This window comes from Benincasa hispida, chromosome 11 (assembly GCF_027475165.1).
Source record: "Benincasa hispida cultivar pf3 chromosome 11, pf3_genome.v1.1, whole genome shotgun sequence".
Classification (NCBI taxonomy): domain Eukaryota; kingdom Viridiplantae; phylum Streptophyta; class Magnoliopsida; order Cucurbitales; family Cucurbitaceae; genus Benincasa; species Benincasa hispida.
Genome location: NC_143488.1, coordinates 14,070,590 through 14,090,074, shown reverse-complemented (window position 1 = coordinate 14,090,074; position 19,485 = coordinate 14,070,590). Strand labels below are relative to the sequence as shown.

The following is a 19,485-nucleotide window of genomic DNA, read 5'->3' as shown; positions in this document are numbered from 1 at the left end:
ACTCTTACATAGTGATATTTGTAACTAAACTTTAATTGTTACAAAATGTTATAATTAATGATAAAATGAGATAATGTAAAACATGCTTTATTAATTGAGTTGAAAACCATCCACGTTTAAATTTGATGAAATATGCATACCATCACCAAAACAATAAAAAAACATGTACACATTTCATATGACTTAATAGTTAATAATTTAAATTTAATCATGGTGGCAGAAGATTAATTTAGGAAAATATTTTTGTAAGTCTCCAAATTCTTAAAGAATAAGTAGGTTTGATCCTTGGATTTTTAATATGTACTTTTTTTAGTCTATGAATTTTTAAAAATAGGTTAAAAAATGGTCATTGAAGTCTCACTTGTTGGTATAACTAGGGCAACAAAAAAAGTTAAAATAATTATTTTATTTTTCCTTTTTGACATATGATTTTGATTCATGTAGAACCAGATCTGATTATAGAGGACGAGTTTTATGGTCTAGGAAACTCAGTTAGAAGCCAATTAATTTCTTTATCTTGATTTTATTAATACAAAAGAACTACTTCCAATTTTCAAACCACAAACATCTTCGATCCCATTAAATTGTGACATGCAAAAGGTTTGGACAAAAATAGGTTTTTAGTAAAGTAATTTTATTTATTTCTAAATAAAATAGCTATGTTCTTTTTAATTTTTCTTTAATAAATATCAAAGAAGAAGTCGGTAAGGGAGAAGAAAGAAGCATAGAGGGATAAGAGAGGAAAAAATGGAAAGAGAGATAATTATATAATGTAGGGATACATGAATGAATCCAGATCAGGGAGATTTTGAGCATGTGAAAGTATGATTAAGAAAAGATTAAAAGGATAAAAAATTACTACCTATATTAATAAAATGTATTTTCCTTTTCAGTAGTTCAGATATAGGAACTTCAAAGTTTAATATACTTAGTTTAGAGAAATTATAGAAATTCTATGTTGAGTGATCTCCTGGAAATTTTTTGATAAAGACATTCATTCCCTTTTTAAAGATATATGGACCTAAACATATATTTTAAAAATATAGAAATCAAAATTAATTAAAATCGAAAATATAAAGACCGAAATGAAGATTATAAATATGTGTAAGAACCCAAATGAAAGCAAGAAATACTTGTGTTTTAAACCAAAATCTAAAATATTATTATTATTATTTCTTTTATTGCAAAGGATCAATGTAAAATTATACCAAAGACAAATAAATAAAATAAAAAAACTAAAATTATCACATAAAGATATTTTGGAATATGAAAGAAAATAAAAAGAAAAAGAAATACAAAGATGTCAATTTCTTATCTCTCTCCTCTTCGTCTCTCTCCCATCTTGGCTGCGACTCTGCGTCAACGTGTGTGTTCCTACGCTACGCTAAAGCCAAGCCTAAGAAAGTCGCAACTTTCTTGTTGAAAAAGAAACCAGAGGCTCAAATTTGTAAAACCCATTTCCCAATTTCCATTTTACATTCCCCCTTTTCCTCACTCTGTTTCATTAGCTTCTCTTCTTCCCACAAAACCCACAAAAAACCTTCTTCCCACTAATTCTACCCATTGATAAGATTATTCCAAATCTGGACTGCTTTCAGCTTTCGAATCTTTGTTTTTGATTCTGAAAATGCATCTCTACAATGCTTGGCTTCCACCCCCTGTTGCTCTAGATACCACCAAAGAGAAGGAATCTTTCGCTCTGGTTATCAATTCTCTCAAGGATTCTTATCGCCCTGATGATCTTGATTCTGTTTATTCCACGCTCAAATGGGTCTCTGTTATTGACCTGTCAGTATTTCTCCTTTTTCTTGATTCTGATTCGGCTGTTGCTTTTAATGGGTTCCTTAATTTCCGCTTTTTGTTGTTTTTTTTTTTTTTTCAGTTACTGTTACTTGGGATTGTTCTGTCTGTCTACTTCTTTAAGTTTGTATGCCTTTTTTTCTCTCTTTTTCTCTTTTTTTTGGGGGGATTGGCTTCTTGAATAGTAGGAGGATTTATCGTTTAATCAAGGTTTAATGTCTTTAACCATGATTAAACTCAGTTGTCTGAATTGGCTTTATGCTTTTGCCTAAAAGAACCCCTTTCCCTTTGCTTATGCTAGTCCTACTACTTCATTGAACTCTGTATCGTGGAGTTGGAAACTGAGGATTAATATGCCTCCGGAAATCTAGGAATTCTATTTATTTACTAAACATGGTGTGTCTGGAACTGGATTCTATTCTTACCGATGATAAATTGATCTTTCTTTTATTTTAAAATTTAATTTATTTTTAAAAATCTCTTTCATACAAAGATCTCTATGTTCTTGGATATCTGGACCACTGTTACATAACAATATCAGACGGTTTGAAGATGTCCATGTTCTGATGAAAGTAATGGGTTCAGGAAAAAGGCTTTTTGAAAAAGGTGCTCTAATTAGCTTGAGTTGGAGAACTTGACTTGATGAATCTGCATCTCATTTCTGCTTCAATTCCCTTCGGCTGCTAATACTATAAAAAAATGTCGACTTAATGTGATTAATCCTTTGATAAATTTGACTTAAGATGAATAGGGGAGACTAGCAAAGGCTGTCTATGATGTTATTGATTGTTTGGATTTTATTCGCTATGTTGCTCCACTTAGAGTGGTCTTGCTTTAGTATTTTGTAGCTACTCTCCATCTCTTATTTGTAAGAAAGTATAACGGCAATTATCATTGGCCTTAGGTAAAAGCAGGATGTTTTATCTTCACATCCCCATTTTCCCAGCTTATTAGGATGCTTCCAATCATTTGTTCCAATTTTGATGATTTTCCTGAATGTAACTACTTAGATGCTTATTATTATCATGTAGTTTTATCAAAGCCAAAAGCGAAGTATCACTGGAAGATGTAGCTGCTGTTGTAGATATTGGGTTAGAGTTGTTTCACATGTCACAAGGCAAGCTGTATGCTCAGGTGCTCATTCTTACGTTTGAAAGGTTATATAATCCTTGTTGCTATTTCTCTTTCCCCTTCCTGAAAGAAGATTCTATTTATTTTTATAGGTCAGATGGGGGAATATCCTAGTCAGAATACTAAACAAGTATTCGAAGAGGCTTTCCTTGAAAGTTCAGTGGCGACCTCTGTACAACACTCTGGTTCATACACATTTTACTAGGTCAGTCATCCTAGCAAGAAACGGTGATGGTTATTAGAGCATGCAATATGTTCAATTGTCTTGCGAATGATTTTTCTTGTTATATTAAACTCTTCATGTTGTTGATGTCTAGTCAAAACTCATGCTTTACCCTTGAGTTGTTAGATTCAGGGTGATGGCTTTCAATATTTCTTGGTCTTAGTTTTCATAAGGATATTGACGTGCTCTTTGGTATTAAATTCACCCATTTCTAATTTGGTATGTGCGATTACATCATTACTTTCAGATAGATCATTTTAGGGGCTAAAGTTCCGACCCTGGTCTATGAACTGTATAATATCCTTGATTGCTTGTATTTGTGGGTTAATTTGCTTGGTAATCTGTTTTGATAGCTTTGCTTTTTTTTTTTTTCCTTCTTTCTTATTAGGAACACTGGTCCTGAAGGTTGGAGGTTAAAGCAGCGTCATTTTGAAGCAATAACCTCTCTTGTTAGGTCTTGCCGGAGATTCTTCCCAGCTGGTTCTGCTGCTGATATATGGGCAGAGTTTAGGTGGTGATATGCACTATTCCTTTATTAACCTACTAGTCAATAAATAAGTTCAGTCTATTTCCAATTTTTCTTTGCTTTCTTATTTTTGTTTTGCTCACATTTTACGCATGTATTCTTAAAATATATGAAGTACCACGAAGTGACATGGTGGTGAAAGAGATGAGTTGAAAATCTAAATGCTTGAGGTGGTGAGATTGAGTTGGTAGCTACTCTCTAAATATTAATTATTTAGTTTTGGTTAACTCTAGAAGTTGTAGTATCGGACAATAGTTGAGGCATGTAAAATTTCACTTGGGAACCCTCAGTTACAAAAAACTTTTTGTATATTCTTGGTCATGCAAATAAGAAAATGTCCCCAAACTTTTTACATGACTGCAAAAAAAATTGTGTTCTCATTTTTATCTGTTGCATTCATTTGTAAATTTGGTTATTATCGATCTTAAAAGGTCATCTAGGAACCAGTCACCCATATCTCTCTTCAAGTTAAACTCATATTAACGGTCAATTGATCTTTAACCTCACACCTCCACATATTATCACTATTGTATATTTGTTATCTTATAATTAAAATATTGATCCCTCGTCTTCACAACTGTCCTTGTACACTTTATTTTCTTTATACAATGGCTTTGTTTCCTATCCCCACCCCTCTAAATGAGGAAAAAGAATCAGTGCAACTAATGGATGGAATTTGCAGATTTATGCTGGAAAATCCGTGGCATAATTCATCCTTTGAAGGTTCTGGTTTTGTCAGACTGTTTCTTCCTACCAATTTAGACAACCAAGACTTTTTTTCACAGTAAGGAGTACTCCTATGCGAAAATTTCATTTGAAGTAGTTTTGTAGCTCAATTATCAGATCATAACTTCCTGCCATTGTATGGTAGCAATTGGATTGAAGAGTGTATGAAGTACTGGGACTCAATTCCAAATTGCCAATTTTGGAACAGTCAGTGGGCTGCCATTATAGCTCGTGTTGTCAAGAATTACAGTTTCATAGACTGGGAGTGTTTCTTGCCCACACTTTTCACTAGGTTCTTAAACATGTTTGAGGTGAGTATGTGGACTTTGCAAGTTAAATTTAATTATGTTAGGTATTGGTTAGAAGTACCAGGTTGATTGCTATGTGGTAGTTGAGGACTTGAGCTACATAAACTGCAATTTAAGGATCATCTTAAATGAGTGATGGTTAGATTCAGTTTAGAAGTACCATTCGGTGGTTTCTGTTTGTTAGTTACTCAGTTGTAGTTGATCATGTTATAGACCTTTTCTCGTGGTTCATTTTTGTTACAAAAAATGATTGTCTGTCTACCTTTGTGGAAATTTAAAAGTTTTAGGGCTTACTTGAGTTGCAATTGAAACATTAAAAATTGGAAACATTAAGGCAAGGAAATTCCTTTTGAAATTTCTAGAAGTTCAGGACATGTTTGGTTTGACTTTCACTGTCTCTCAAAAATAAATTGATGAAGTTTTAATAAATATTCTTCAGTTATTTCAAGTGAAATCATATTTTCATTAGACTAATTTATTATATAATTTTGATGGTTAAAGTTATATTCTTATTATACATCATCTTTTTGTTATATATCAATAGTGAAGAAAGAAAAAGGTGATATGCCGAAAACAGACCATTTATGAAATTAATATCATCTTTTTGTCGTTTCTAAATTTTCATCTTTCTTATTTGTTTTTCTATATATAATACTGTATCTTGAAAAAAACCTTTAGGTTTATTGGTGTCGAATCAAATGGGCATTGCTTTTATCTAATTAAATAAATAATTATTTAGTTAATTATTTTCATTATCCTGAATAAAGGAAATTAATTGAAACTCAACTTCCAAACAGACACTCATCCTTCATGTGAGAAAATTGTAGGTTCCAGTGGCAAACGGTAGTGGATCATACCCATTCTCCGTGGATGTTCCTCGAAACACCAGGTTCTTGTTTTCCAATAAGATGGGCACCCCATCTAAAGCCATTGCAAAATCAATCGTAAGTTGATTTTATGAAGCCTCTATGTTATGATATTCAGGGGAGATACTATATAAATGTGCATTAATGTTTAAATTGCAGGTATATCTACTAAAGCCTGGTAGTTCAGCACAGCTTCACCTTGAGAAATTGGTCAACCTTCTCGAACAGTTAGTTCATTGTCATTTTAACGCTTGCTATTCTTAGGTCTATCAAAACTTATCTTTCTATTTTTTTTTTTCAATTAAATCTCTCGCAAAAAATTATGTAACAGATACTATCATCCTTCTAATGGTGGGCGTTGGACTTATGTGTTGGAGCGATTTTTGCTTCATTTGGTTATTACCTTCCGGAAACGGCTTCAGGCAGAGCAGTGAGAATTTCCAGCATTTGGTTAGCAAAACATATTGTTACCCGTTATGGCTTTCTAATAAAATACTGTTATTCCAGGAAAGCAGATGAGAATAATCAGAACAAGCTGTATTTAGGACCGTCAGAAAGAAAATCTTTTGTCAATACAATCCTAAAGTTAATTGATCGTGGTCAGTATAGCAAAAATGAACATCTTTCTGAAACAGTTGCAGCTGCAACCTCTATTTTATCTTATGTAGAGCCTTCTTTGGTTCTTCCCTTTGTGGCCTCTCGATTTCATATGGCCTTGGAGACGGTTAGTCATATTGCCTCTTCTTAAAAAAAGCTTAGATCCCTAAATATAGAATATGTTATGTAGGTGGGCTGTGTAGTTTTGACTAGTGATTGACACCAAGCCAAGTACGTTGGCTTCCTCATAGAGGGTCTGACTAAAATCTATCTTATAAAACTGATGGAATTGATCACGTAGTCTTTTTTATCGGGTGAGGTTAGTTCTTTTATGCATGAGCATGACAACTAAAAGAAGGAAAGGCGCAGATTAGAAAAAGGGAATTGAAGGTGTCTATGAAAAGGGGAACTTAGAGTAAGATGGTATTGAAGTAAAAAAGGACAGAGACTAATGGTTGCTGTCTGAGAGAGAGAGAGAGAGAGAGAGAGAGAAAGATGAAAACTAATAATTAAAAAATTATAATATTTAATGAGGAGAGAGTGTATATATATATATATATTTGGGTTAGAAGTGTACATGCGTGCAGAAGCTTCAAAGTGGAACTGTGGAAAGAGAGGAAGGAAGAGGAAATGGTGGGGAAAAATGAATATAACAATTGAGAAGCTTGATATATATACACATATATTTTAAAGATGGAAACTTGAAATTCATCTAAACAAACATGTTGGGTCCAGTTTGGGTGGTGTCTGCAGGCTTTATTTTAACCTTTACCTATCTTTCCGTCATTTGAGGGTTTCCCATGCAAAATAAATTCCGTTTGGTCTTTTATTTGGTTGCAAGTGTTTTAGTTGCATGTGATTAGTTTACTTGTCCTATTTGTTTGTCCAGATGACTGCTACCCACCAGTTGAAAACTGCTGTTATGTCAGTAGCATTTGTTGGGCGTCCATTATTTCTGACTTCTTTGTCAGCTTCAACTGTAAAGTCAACTGATCTTGTTGCCGATGATGAGTTCGTTAATCTTCTCATGGTTTCACTATCCAACGCCTTACTTGGTATGGATGCCAATGATCCTCCTAAAACTCTGGCCACCATGCAATTAATTGGTTCTCTATTCTCCAATGTGAGTATACAAGTAACAACATAAATTCATTTTTGTCTGTTTTCTCCTTAATTTTGCCTCTGATGATCAAAACTTAAATTCGCAGTTAGCTTCTTTGGATGATAACTTAGATGAGCTGTCTATTATTCCAATGATCCGATTTTCCGAATGGTTGGATGAGTTCTTATGTCGCCTATTCTCCTTACTTCTGCACCTGGAACCTAGCAGTGTTCTGTAAGTGATGGCACTGAGTTTTATCTTTTTGGCCAAATTATTTTTTAAATCCATTTTCAGTTGCTAAATCATTATTTAGGCATTACTGATTGCTTTGACAGGAATGAGGGTCTACATTCGTCATCAGCTTCAGGAACTTTTCTGGTTGATGATGGACCTTACTACTACTGTATGCTTGAAATCTTGCTTGGAAGGCTTTCAAAGCCATTATTTGCTCAGGTTTCATAGACTTCATGACTGCTTCAACTTTGCTTTTCCAGCAACTTAACAAGTTTCTTTCCGTCTTGCTTAGATATAGTCTTGCTGCTCTTATACTTCCTTTGGCAAAGGGTTTATCCCTTCTTTGCCCCTTCTTTTTTGTAATTCCCTACCATCTACAAAATGAAGGAATTGAATGTTCCTCATAAATTTGTTTCTCCACAAGGTATAATTTTATTTTCTTTTATCACTTGCAGGCTTTAAACAAAATTGCCAAATTTGTCAAGACAAATATTCTTCCTGGTGCAGTTGCAGAGGTTGGACTTCTTTGTTGTGCATGTGTTCATTCTGACCCAGAAGAGGCAGTTGCTCAACTTGTTGCGCCAGTTTTGTCATCTGCTATGTCCTCTATGAAAGCAATGCCTAGTACAGGATTTGGAGCGGAAGGAAAATCCAAGGTTCTTTTAACTTCACACACTTCGTGCCAATAATTTGATAACATGTGAAGAAGTGCGACAATTTTCTTTTCAGGGAAAACCAGCACTTTCTCCAGCTCTTGAAACTGCAATTGACTATCACTTGAAGATGTTATCTGTAGCCGTCAGTTATGCAGGCCCTGCACTACTTCCTTATAAAGACCAATTCAAGGAAACTATTGCTTGTGGTTTTGATTCTCCATCATGGAAGGTCAATGTCTGCTTGAGTTATCTTGATAATTGACAATCACCTCAAATGATATTTTGAACACCTCAATGAATAAGTCTGTTTAGTCAATTTTGAAAAATTTTCTTGTGGTTGTATAACAGGTGAATGGGGCTGCTGATCATCTTCTTAGGTCTCTCCTCGGGAGTTTGATTCTCTATTATCCTATTGACCAGTACATGTATGTTCATCTCTTTTCAATAGCATTCTAGTTGATCTCCTGACATCCTTCTCTTTCCTCTTTTTCCCAATTCATTGGAGTTTGAAATTTCTGGTAAAGGTGCACTGTACGCCATCCGGATGCTTCAGCATTAGAGGAATGGATCAGTACAAAAGATTATTCAAATGACGAGTCACCATTAGTTATCCCCAAGTGGCACATTCCTAATGACGAAGAAATTCAGTTTGCAAATGAATTATTGGATCTTCATTTTCAATCAGCTTTGGATGATCTGTTAAAATTTTGTGACAGCAAAATCCATGCTGATCCAGGTGCTCTACATTCTTGTTCCTTGCAAGCAGTGCTTGCACAAACCTAGGTAGATTTTATCAGGAAGGATATGAGTATTTTTAGGAGTTCGCTGTTTTTTTTGTTTTTGTTTTTGTTTAACAAGAAACAAGGAGTTTACTAATTTCAGAGATCTTTATTATAGTTATTCTTTAAATTATCTGAATGTATGTGCTTTTTATTATGATCAGGAGTAGCTTATTACATTCATGTGTTTATCGATGTCTTTTGCCTCAAGATTATGGTTATGCAAGAAGCGAAGTAATAACACTATACTGGTTGCTACTTGATCATGCAGGAGATGAGAAAGATCACTTGAAAGTGATTCTATTGCGCATTGATTCTTCATTGCAAGGTGTTTTGTCTTGCTTGCCTGATTTCATTCCATCCTTGAAGAATGGGAAGGTTGGAAGTCCAGTTCATTCTTTCTTCATAGCTGGGGCATCAGGTCCAAGTGTTGGCTCCACTAAATTAAGGGAAAAAGCTGCCGAAATTATACATGCAGCCTGCAGGTACAACATGAATCTTATTTTTGTTTCCAATTTGTCATGGTCTAATATGTTGATTGCCACTTTCATCGTGTGGTGAGCAGGTATTTGCTGGAAAAAAAAGCTGATGACAGTGTTTTATTGATACTCATTATCCGCATAATGGATGCTTTAGGAAATTATGGTAAAGTATATGTTTGTTTAAGTTTTTTTTTATCGTCTTGGCTACATTTTTGTGTTTTTGTCCTTGGCCCAACTTTGGTTCACATCCCTTCGTAAAACAACTAATGATTTTTCTTTCATATAGGTAGTCTGGAGTATGATGAATGGTCCAACCATAGGCATGCTTGGAAGTTGGAATCTGCAGCTATTATTGAGCCTCCTACAAATTTTATCATGTCCACTTTCTCTAAAGGCAAGAAAAGGTAGCATTTTCCTTTTCTTTTTCTTTTTATTTTTTTCCCCTGAAAATTTCACTAGGTGATATTATTGTGGTTAAGTATTATATTGGTGTTTAACTTGAGTCTCTCTCAATCCTAAGTATTATTGTTTAAAATTTTTTATCAGGCCAAGGTGGGCACTTATTGACAAAGCATACATGCACAGTACGTGGAGATCATCACAATCATCCTACCATTTATACCGAGTTTCTGGAAATTTCTGTCCATCAGAGCATGTGATTCTTTTGGTGGATGATCTTTTAGATCTCTCCTTGCACAGTTATGAAACTGTTCGTGTGTAAGTCTAAGACAGTACCCTGTAGCTAGACACGAAACTGTTCGTGTGTTAGTCATAGCAACCATCTATTTAATATTAATGCAATCATTTAATCTTGTTCTGTACATTATAAAGAAGTGAGCCTTTTGATCTCAAACCTCCCAATTCCTACAAGGTTTACTTTGAAGGCGCATCAAAACCGACAAAATTGAAATAACCGAAAAACCAAACAGAACTAGACGGATGCGTCTTGTGCTTTCATAATTCTTCTGTGGAGTTTACTATCATGAGGATAAGAGACTGCTGCTTCTGAAGGGACTGAGATCAGTAAGCTATAACATACAACAATCCTATTCAAGGTGTTAATTCTTCTGTAGAGGACCTACCAAACCAGAAAAAACCTAACTTTCTTGGAATTTTCACCTTTCACAATGAGGCAAAGACTGAATCACTCGAGGGAGAAGGATTAATCAAACAAAGGAAAAGGATTTACATGAGAACCCTTCGGTTAAACTAGGGTTCCAAATATGAACATCTCCTCCCCCCGAGATACTACAGAATTCCTAAAGCTATGAAGAAGCTTGAAAATATCAAATGTTTCCTCATCAAGCAAAGCATGTAAAACGTTTCCTCATCAAGCAAAGCACGTTGGAATCATGATGCTACGTCAATTGAATTAAAGTTTTCCTTTAGGATGCTAGCAATTGTTGATTATTACTTAAATAGAGTGGTTGAGTGCTAAATAGCCCAATAGGTATTTGGTTGTGTTGCTTTACCGTGCCTATTAGTTTTGTCTGCATACATCATTATTGCCATAGTCTTCCATTCATCAAGTATTTCATCGGGTCAGCTGTACAAACTACAAAGTCATTGACAGTACTTTTCTAGTTGTTTTAAGCCCTTACTACTTTCTATTAACATGGTTTTGCTAGATTTTCCAGTTAAAGTTTTGGGCTTAAGTACAATATTACATCCCTACGTGATCCTAATACTTTGGGGGTACTTATGTTCTTGCAAGATTCTTTTTCTATGATGGTATGTGGGAATGGGCAAGCACCTTTGGTACTGATTTTCCAATTTGCAAGTGAATAGGGTGGCTCTTTCAAGAGGCTACCAAATTGAGGATGATATGAACTTTAGGAGTTAGTTCCTTTTTTGGTATATTTAATCATTGGCAGAGTATTGGGAGCCTCTTGGATCTTTCCCAGGGATATACTTCCAATAATTGAATGATAATACTAGTCAATTTCAATTACTTTTCAATAGTGCAAAAAGTCTACTGTTAAGATTTTCTGCTCATTTCAGTTGTGTAGAGTTCCCTGGTAGTTGGCAACTTTTTATTACTTTTCTGCTTATCAATATGATTATCTTATTTTTTCCATTAGTATAATGTTAGTTAGTGACAGTGACAGTTCTATATATTGATGTCAACTCTGCATATTTTTGGTTTGTCAATTTTATATATGATTTCTAATTTGATATTATAAGTGTTTTATCAGTTATACTAATGGCAACTGTTTGGCTTGCTGCTCAGACTTGCTGGAAAGTCTCTTATGAAGTTGCTAAAGAGATGGCCATCTATGATTTCGAAGTGTGTTCTCTCTCTTTCTGAGAATTTAAAGACCGCCAAGTCACCTGAATACGCTGTACTAGGTTCCTGTGCGATTCTTGCCACCCCAACAGTTCTGAAGCATATGACAGTGGTAACTATCATAACAGAGGTCTTTAAACAGATTATATTAGTAATGAAATGTTCATGATATATTTTGCTTTTTCTATACCAGGATTCAAAGTCCTTTTCTTCATTTATTTTTGGAATCCTTTCAAGGTAACTTCTTTTTCCTGCCTTGAATCCATATCTTTTAAATATCTGCCATGTTCACTTATTCTCCTTTTTGCGTGAAGCTCCCATCATGAATCGCTGAAGGCCCAGAAAGCAATCAATGAGGTAAAGCAACTTCCAAAATAATTTGATGGAAATTGTGATTTTATTCTATTTCTTAAATAAGATGTACCTCATCAAGGAAGAACCTTCAGTAATATCTTATGTGACTTTCTGCAGCTATTTGTCAAATTTAACATTCACTTTTCTGGAGTATCCAAGAACATTTTCTTAACATCCGAGAAACAAATGGGTGAAATGGATTTTGCTGATTTGGTTTCACAGCTTAGTTCAATGAGTTTTGATTCTACCAGCTTACACTGGCGGTAAACTTCCTATTTTGCTTTACTTATTGCAGTGAAATGTTAATGGTCTGTACGATCAGTCGAGCTCTCTACCCGACTTTGAGGGACAAATTCACACAATGATGTAACCTATTGCAGTACTGACTTTGACTTATGGGATTTTTAAATCGAGTTAAATGTTTCTTTCCGTCTTTGTAGGTACAATTTGATGGCTAACAGAGTTTTGCTTTTATTGGCGATGGCATCTCGGAATAATCCAAGCTCATCAAAGATCCTCAGTGAAACAGCCGGTTTGATAATTCATTTGTGTGATGACATTATGTATTAAATCAATTTATTTTCTTTCCTATTTCTTGAATTCCTATGCCAACGCTTTTCCAGGTCACTTCTTGATGAATTTGAAAAGTCATCTCCCCCAAACTAGAATACTTGCAATCTCAGCTTTGAATACCTTACTGAAAGAATCACCTTACAAAGTTTCTGGTCAGGAGGAACATGTCTCGCCTGTGGAAATGCAATTAGATTCGAAGTCATCCCTTGAAGGAGCTTTGACACAAATTTTTCAGGAAGAGGGATTTTTCAGCGAGACTTTTAATAGTCTCTCTCATGTCCACATAACTGATGCTGATGCTGCAGCCTCTGGTGGAAACCATAGAAACTCTTCTTTCCAGAGTCAAGCTGACAAATCAATCACCCGTTTTTATTTTGACTTCTCATCTTCATGGCCCCGCACTCCTAGTTGGATATCATTGACCGGAAGTGATACTTTTTACTCAAATTTTGCTCGGATTTTCAAACGGTTGATACAGGAATGTGGGATCACTGTACTATTATCACTAAAAAGTACGTTGGAAGAATTTGCCAATTCAAGCGAAAGGTCTAAGCAGTGTGTTGCTGCTGAAGCATTGGCTGGCATATTGCACTCTGATGTTGATGGCCTTTTAGATGCCTGGGAAAGCTGGATTATGGTCCAATTGCAGAATATTATTCTGGCACAGTCTGTAGAATCTATACCAGAGTGGGCAGCTTGCATTCGTTATGCAGTCACTGGAAAAGGGAAATATGGAACAAGAATTCCTTTCTTAAGACAACAGATTCTGGAGTGTTTGGCTAGACCTTTGCCTGCAGCAGCAACTACCACTATTGTAGCCAAGCGCTATGCTTTTCTATCAGCTTCACTTATAGAATTATCCCCTTCAAAAATGCCATCGGCCGAGATACAACTACATATTAGACTTCTTGAGGAGCTACTTGGAAATATGTGTCATTCTTCTTCCCAAGTAAGCATGTCTCTCTTCTATGTATTATATTTCTAGTCAGTTTCATTCTGCTTGCATGTCATCGAAAACCTAAATTGACGATGAAGGAATAGGCAGAGCTAGAAATTTTGATATGCAGGCAATTAATTTATATATAATATATAAACTTTCCATCCTAAAAATTTTGGGGCAAATTTGGTAGAAAATTTTCTTCTTGACATAAAATTTTCAAATCTTAATCTAAGAAGGGGGAATTTCCCTCTCCTTTGCTCTGCTGCCACTATCCTGAAGCATAAAATCGTATGAATGTCGTCAATGACATCAGTTCTAATCATAGTAGTTTCCATATAAGGCATTGATATTCCATGAATTTCTCTTTGCCACTATTCTGAAATATAAACTCAAATGTCTTTAATGACATCAGGTCTAATCTTGGTAGTCATCCATCTAGCACATTATTATTTCATGAATTTCTTACATGAAATATTATATGGTCAGGAGATTATTCTGTGTAGTTAATTAAGAGAGAGGGTTCTCCCTCTCTCTCTTGTTTTTTTAATGAATATAATGACTTTCATTGAGAATAAAATGAAATAGGGTTCTAAACCCAGACGTCTTGAAGAATTATTTGGGCTTTATGCTCAAATATCCAAACAAGCATGTCTACCTAGATCATCTTAAATTCCTAATCTATTATTTCTTTTTTTCTTCCTTTTTTGTTAAATCACAAATTTGGTTCTTATAGTTGGAGAAGTTGGAATTTAGTTCTTGTAGTTTTAAAAGTTAGAATTTCATCCTCATGGTTTGGTAAAACTTATAAGTTAGTCTCTACGGTAAGGGTTTTGTCAAATCATAAGGACTAAATTCTAACTTTCTCCAAACTATTGGGACCAAATTTGTAATTTAACCTTTTTCTTTTGTTAATATTTTAACCTTTTTTTTTTTTTTTTTCTGTTTCTGAGATTAGAAAATGCCGAGTAATTATATATCTTGTATTTGAGAATACTTTTGAAAACAAGTAATTTTCATAGTATAATGGAAAACTGCATCACATGAAGCATTGTATCGTTATTTTTTGGAAGACGTGCTTAATCCACCTAGCCCTTTAAAATCGTCAATTGAGAGATTAAAGAAAATGTTGATAACATATGAATGTAAGTGCATCGTCATAGTAGATTTTGGAACTTGGAACTTGGTACTTTTTTACTATGTTTACCTCAATGTTGTGTTGGTGCATAAATTTTGGTTATCGATATCACAATTTCAAGCATAGGGTTACAGGTTTTGTTGACATGTTCAATAATTTTTTTTTTTCTCTATTTCACTTTTTAAGACATCAAATTCTGTATTGATTGTACTTATCTTCATTTTAATTGTGCTCTATAGAGCACAAGAAATTTGTTATTGGACGAGTTAAGTTGGATACATGGAAACAAGTTTCCAATTGGAATATCAATTTGCTATCTTATTTTTGCCAAATCGAAAGAAGAAAGAAAAAAGGAAGCCAACTATCATTAATCTTGGTGTTATTTTCTTGAACAGGTAAGGGAAGCAATAGGTGTGACTCTTTCTGTTGTTTGCTCAAACATTAGGCTTCATGCATCTCATCCTCGTGATCATTCACATGAAGATGCTGATGTTGAACTTAAAGAGGAAAGATGGGTTAAGCTTTTAATTGAACGTGCAACTCAAGCAGTAAAGAATATTCACAACTCAAGCCATTCCATTAACTTGGACGCATCAAAAGTTCAAAATGGACACTCAAATGTTGATTCAGAAGATAATGTCAAATGGATGGAAACGGTAAATATCATAACTATCTGTTTTGAACTTTCAGGAGTCTATCATTTTAATTTATTATGCTGAACTCTCTTCCACTTCTGCAGCTATTCCATTTTCTCATATCATCAATGAAGTCTGGAAGATCTTCTCATTTGTTAGATGTTATTGTGGGTCTTCTATATCCTGTAATTTCCTTGCAGGTATGCAAAAACCAACTTCTCTATTGCACATACTTGATTGATTTAATTGCAAGTTGCAAAATTTTAATCCAGTGAATGGATCATTTAGAGAACTTTGATGGACTTCTTACCACTTTTCCTGCATCTTTTAGTATAATAACAAAATTAGCAGTGTAAATCTTTTGAATAAAGGGACTCATGCATTTTGCTTATTGTGTCTTTTTGCTAACTTGGTTTATTATGGCATGGCTAAAAAAGGTATAATCTGCATATATGTTACTTATAATCGCTATTGTTTCCCCCCCCTTCCCCTCTTTGGTTATGAAGGAGACATCGAATAAAGATTTGTCAGCATTGGCAAAGGCAGCTTTTGGATTGCTTAAATGGAGGGTCTTCTGGGAACCCCATCTGCAGAAGGTTATATCTGTAATTCTCTCTTCAGCTGGTGATTCTAACTGGAGAACAAGATCTGCTACCTTGACATATCTTCGATCATTCATGTACAGGTAGACTGTTAATTTGCTGCCCACTAACTTTACTTCCAAGCAATGCCTCTGTTCTTTGAATTAGTTCTACTTCGAATTAAGACCACGAATTCATTAGGTTCCTGTTTTGTGTTGACATTCTCTTCACCTCTTAGATTTGTTCGATAAACACAAGATATTGGCAATATCACGTGGCGTCAGTTGAATTACTTTTAGTGTTCTTTTCTTTTTCCTTACCTTCTTTCGGTAATAAATACAGGCACACGTACATTCTCACAAGTCCAGAGAAGCAACAAATTTGGAGAACTGTTGAAAAGCTTCTTATTGACAACCAAGTGGAGGTAAGTTCCTGATTCCCTATTTATTAACAAGAAGTATGCAGGTGTCTCATTGCACTACGCTTTGCCGATAGATGATTTTGCTACTTTGACCCCCTTGGCCGGTGACGGGATTTGTATCTTCTTTTGATATGATTCCTAATATTTGATTCAGGTAAGAGAGCATGCTGCGACAGTTCTAGCAGGTCTTATGAAGGGTGGGGACGAAGATCTAGCTAGAGATTTCCGTGAGCGAGCATGCACGGAAGCAAATAATCTCCAAGGAAAGAGAAGAAAAAGGTTAATTTTAAGTCCCTTATATATGTCATCTAATCTACCATCTAAAAGAATGTTATTGATTACTTCTTTTTGGCCATGTTTTTAACCTTTTCTGAATAGGATTGAGAAATGTGACTCATTGTCTTATTCTTGTCGCGTCCTTAACTGCATTAGGAATGTGGTTACAAGTTTGTGCTCCTAGCCTTTCATAATAATTCGTCTAACATATATATATATATATATATATATATATATATTAATTTTTTTTTTGGGGAGAAATGTGGAGTGAAATGAGAATTAATACATTATTCTCGCAAAAGCTTTCACTAGGATGAATGGAAGATACCTAGTGTGAGCATCCAAGTTTTTATGTTTGACATTTTAGTATAGCATTAATGTTAGACCTAAAAATAGGTGTTCTTGCACTGATATATTGCGTCTGTTTTGCATTTATTGTACAGACTATCATTTCAAAGAATTTTATGTTGTCAATTTCAGAAATTTAAGTTCGGGTCAGTCTCTAGCTACGGTTCACGGTGCAGTACTTGCTTTGGCAGCTTCTGTCTTGTCAGCTCCTTATGATATGCCAAGGTATACATTTATTCTTGTCAGATTGTTTTGTTAATATTTTCGGACAGCCAAGCATGATAACCAATATAGTGAGCATTTCCCTTTTATAGTTATCCTCATCAATTCAACTCCTATCCATTCTAAATATGTTAGCTTATTCCAAGTTAGCATAGTATATGATTATTCAACTTAGCTTATCACATCCACTAGACGGCTGAACAGCTTAAGTTTAGGTTTCCCTCCTGGGAAGTTCAATTTATATCTTCTCTGGGACTAATATGGGGAGTTTTGCTAGTTGAGCCATCTGAACTATTTAGACATAAATTCATACCATTTCCTGTATCTAATACTCTTTCAGTTGGCTGCCGGAGTGTATCACGCTGCTTGCTCGGTTCAGCATGGAGCCTTCACCTGTGAAAGTTACTGTAACAAAAGCCATTGCCGAGTTTCGAAGGACTCATGCCGATACTTGGAACATTCAGAAAGATTCATTTAGTGAAGAGCAACTGGAGGTGGGTTTAGTTTGGTGTCGTATATTTTGATATTCTAGATCGATCGACTATCAAACTTTCTCTGAACTGTTATTCTTTTGTTTTGCAGATTCTGGCAGATACATCCTCTTCATCATCATACTTTGCTTGAACAAATAGTGTAAAATTTGGAGGAAAAGATATAGTTAAAGAATGTAGTCACAGTTGATATTCTTGTATAAACATTATTCATCATATTCTGTAAGTCCATGGTATTGAGCTGCCTCTGTTCAAAATTGCATTGCATTGCATTGTATGAGGCTCATAGAATTTAGCGAGGAAATGAAGTGCCATTATCCCTACTGCCTTCATCTAAATTAAAGGTTTTTCTTTGGTATATTCAATAATTTATATGGTCTAAAATGAACGTTAGCCACATCTTTCTGTTATTAGTTATTGGTTGAACACAAATTTTGAAGTCAGAGTGAGTTTAACTCGGTGATAATTCATATGCATTTCCTCCTCTAAGATCAAAGTTTAAATATCATCTCTGCAATTGTTGTATTATAAAAAGAACACAATTGTTGTACTATAAAAAGAACACAAATTTTAAAATAAGAAAATCAGTTATGGATGAAGTGTACTAATCTTGTCAATGCTTACAAAAAGAACCAGCCTAAAAATATAAAAAAAATTGGACGCCCTAGAAATTGGGGTTAAAGTGGCCGTCAACATGTATGAGAACTATTACGAGTTAAGTTCATGTTCAAAGTATTATCATAATCAAGTAGTAACGAGTTGTGTTCATTGTTTTCTTTCTTTCCTTTTTCCTAAAGATGTTTGATGGAAGGAATTGAATATCCAAAGAGAATAAAAATGGGGGAAAAAAGTCATTCTTTTCCATTTCATGTTTACTAACTTTATCAACTTGATCATCAATAATAGAACTAAAAACTTCCATTCAGTGTACCACTTCTGTTCTCTCATTTTAGTGGGTTCTAATAATATTATTTCTTTTTTAATGGATTCAACATTTGAACATTACAATGCTCTTAACTTTGATTCCCACACAAAATAATTTTAGATAGTATAAAATTGTTGAAGCTTTACTCTTATTCCAAAAATTTCCATTGATTTTCATTCCAACATTGAACTAACCTTAAGAATCTTGCAAGTAGTTGACCTAATTAGTTTGTTTATGTATTAAAACCAGTCATTTCCTTATAGCATAAAAAATGCTTTAGTGTTTATTATACTTAGAGCATGATTTGTCATGGAGCTATCACATCTAAATAAAGGAAAGCTACAAAGAAGTGTTAACAAGTTTCTAAATTATATTTCAACATGTGCGGGGGAGTAGCCAACAAAGGAAAAATTGTACGGATGATCCATTTGACAAGGCGTAAATGAAATATAATCCACCTTTTTAAAACATAACTTTTATAACCTTTTAGTTGCATCATCAAGGTGAAATTACGAAATGGAACATATTGTATACATGTGTTGTTGCTCGGTCTTACAAGATTCGCTACTCCCTTTTTGCTTGTGCTTCTCAATTTTTTTTTTTTAAAGAATTTTCTTTTTCACTTTTGCGACTCATTAATGTAAGTTATACAAACACAAACACAAACCCAAAATGGAAAAACTGACAATGAGAGGACAATGACTCACAAACCTTTAAAATCAATTTAGTCCTATAAGCTATGTTTTTAGGGTATATTTAAGCAACTCAACTTACAAAATAATTTTCACATACCTAGAACTCTTTACCCAATTTTCTTTGTTGTTTAACGATCTACTTTATAGTCCAACCAATTATCGAACCATTTTT

The 19,485-nt window shown here is 34.4% G+C and overlaps 1 protein-coding gene across 1 annotated transcript; it reads left to right on the top strand.

The window, feature by feature from the left end:
- Window positions 1-1,305: 1,305 nt before the first annotated feature.
- PA200 (proteasome activating protein 200) lies at window positions 1,306-18,016 on the top strand. Its single transcript, XM_039047359.2, has 35 exons — window positions 1,306-1,788; window positions 2,832-2,934; window positions 3,024-3,136; window positions 3,543-3,665; window positions 4,363-4,464; window positions 4,552-4,717; window positions 5,542-5,658; window positions 5,740-5,807; window positions 5,912-6,010; window positions 6,088-6,304; window positions 7,067-7,300; window positions 7,386-7,513; window positions 7,615-7,732; window positions 7,969-8,169; window positions 8,243-8,398; window positions 8,518-8,594; window positions 8,694-8,905; window positions 9,220-9,433; window positions 9,514-9,593; window positions 9,717-9,834; window positions 9,977-10,147; window positions 11,661-11,829; window positions 11,911-11,954; window positions 12,032-12,074; window positions 12,189-12,334; window positions 12,512-12,603; window positions 12,695-13,593; window positions 15,115-15,375; window positions 15,459-15,554; window positions 15,861-16,039; window positions 16,278-16,359; window positions 16,511-16,635; window positions 17,113-17,205; window positions 17,543-17,696; window positions 17,785-18,016. Exons 1-35 carry the CDS (start codon window positions 1,628-1,630, stop codon window positions 17,824-17,826), a joined length of 5,403 nt encoding a protein of 1,800 aa, XP_038903287.2. The 5' UTR covers window positions 1,306-1,627; the 3' UTR covers window positions 17,827-18,016.
- The last annotated feature ends 1,469 nt before the right edge of the window (window positions 18,017-19,485 follow it).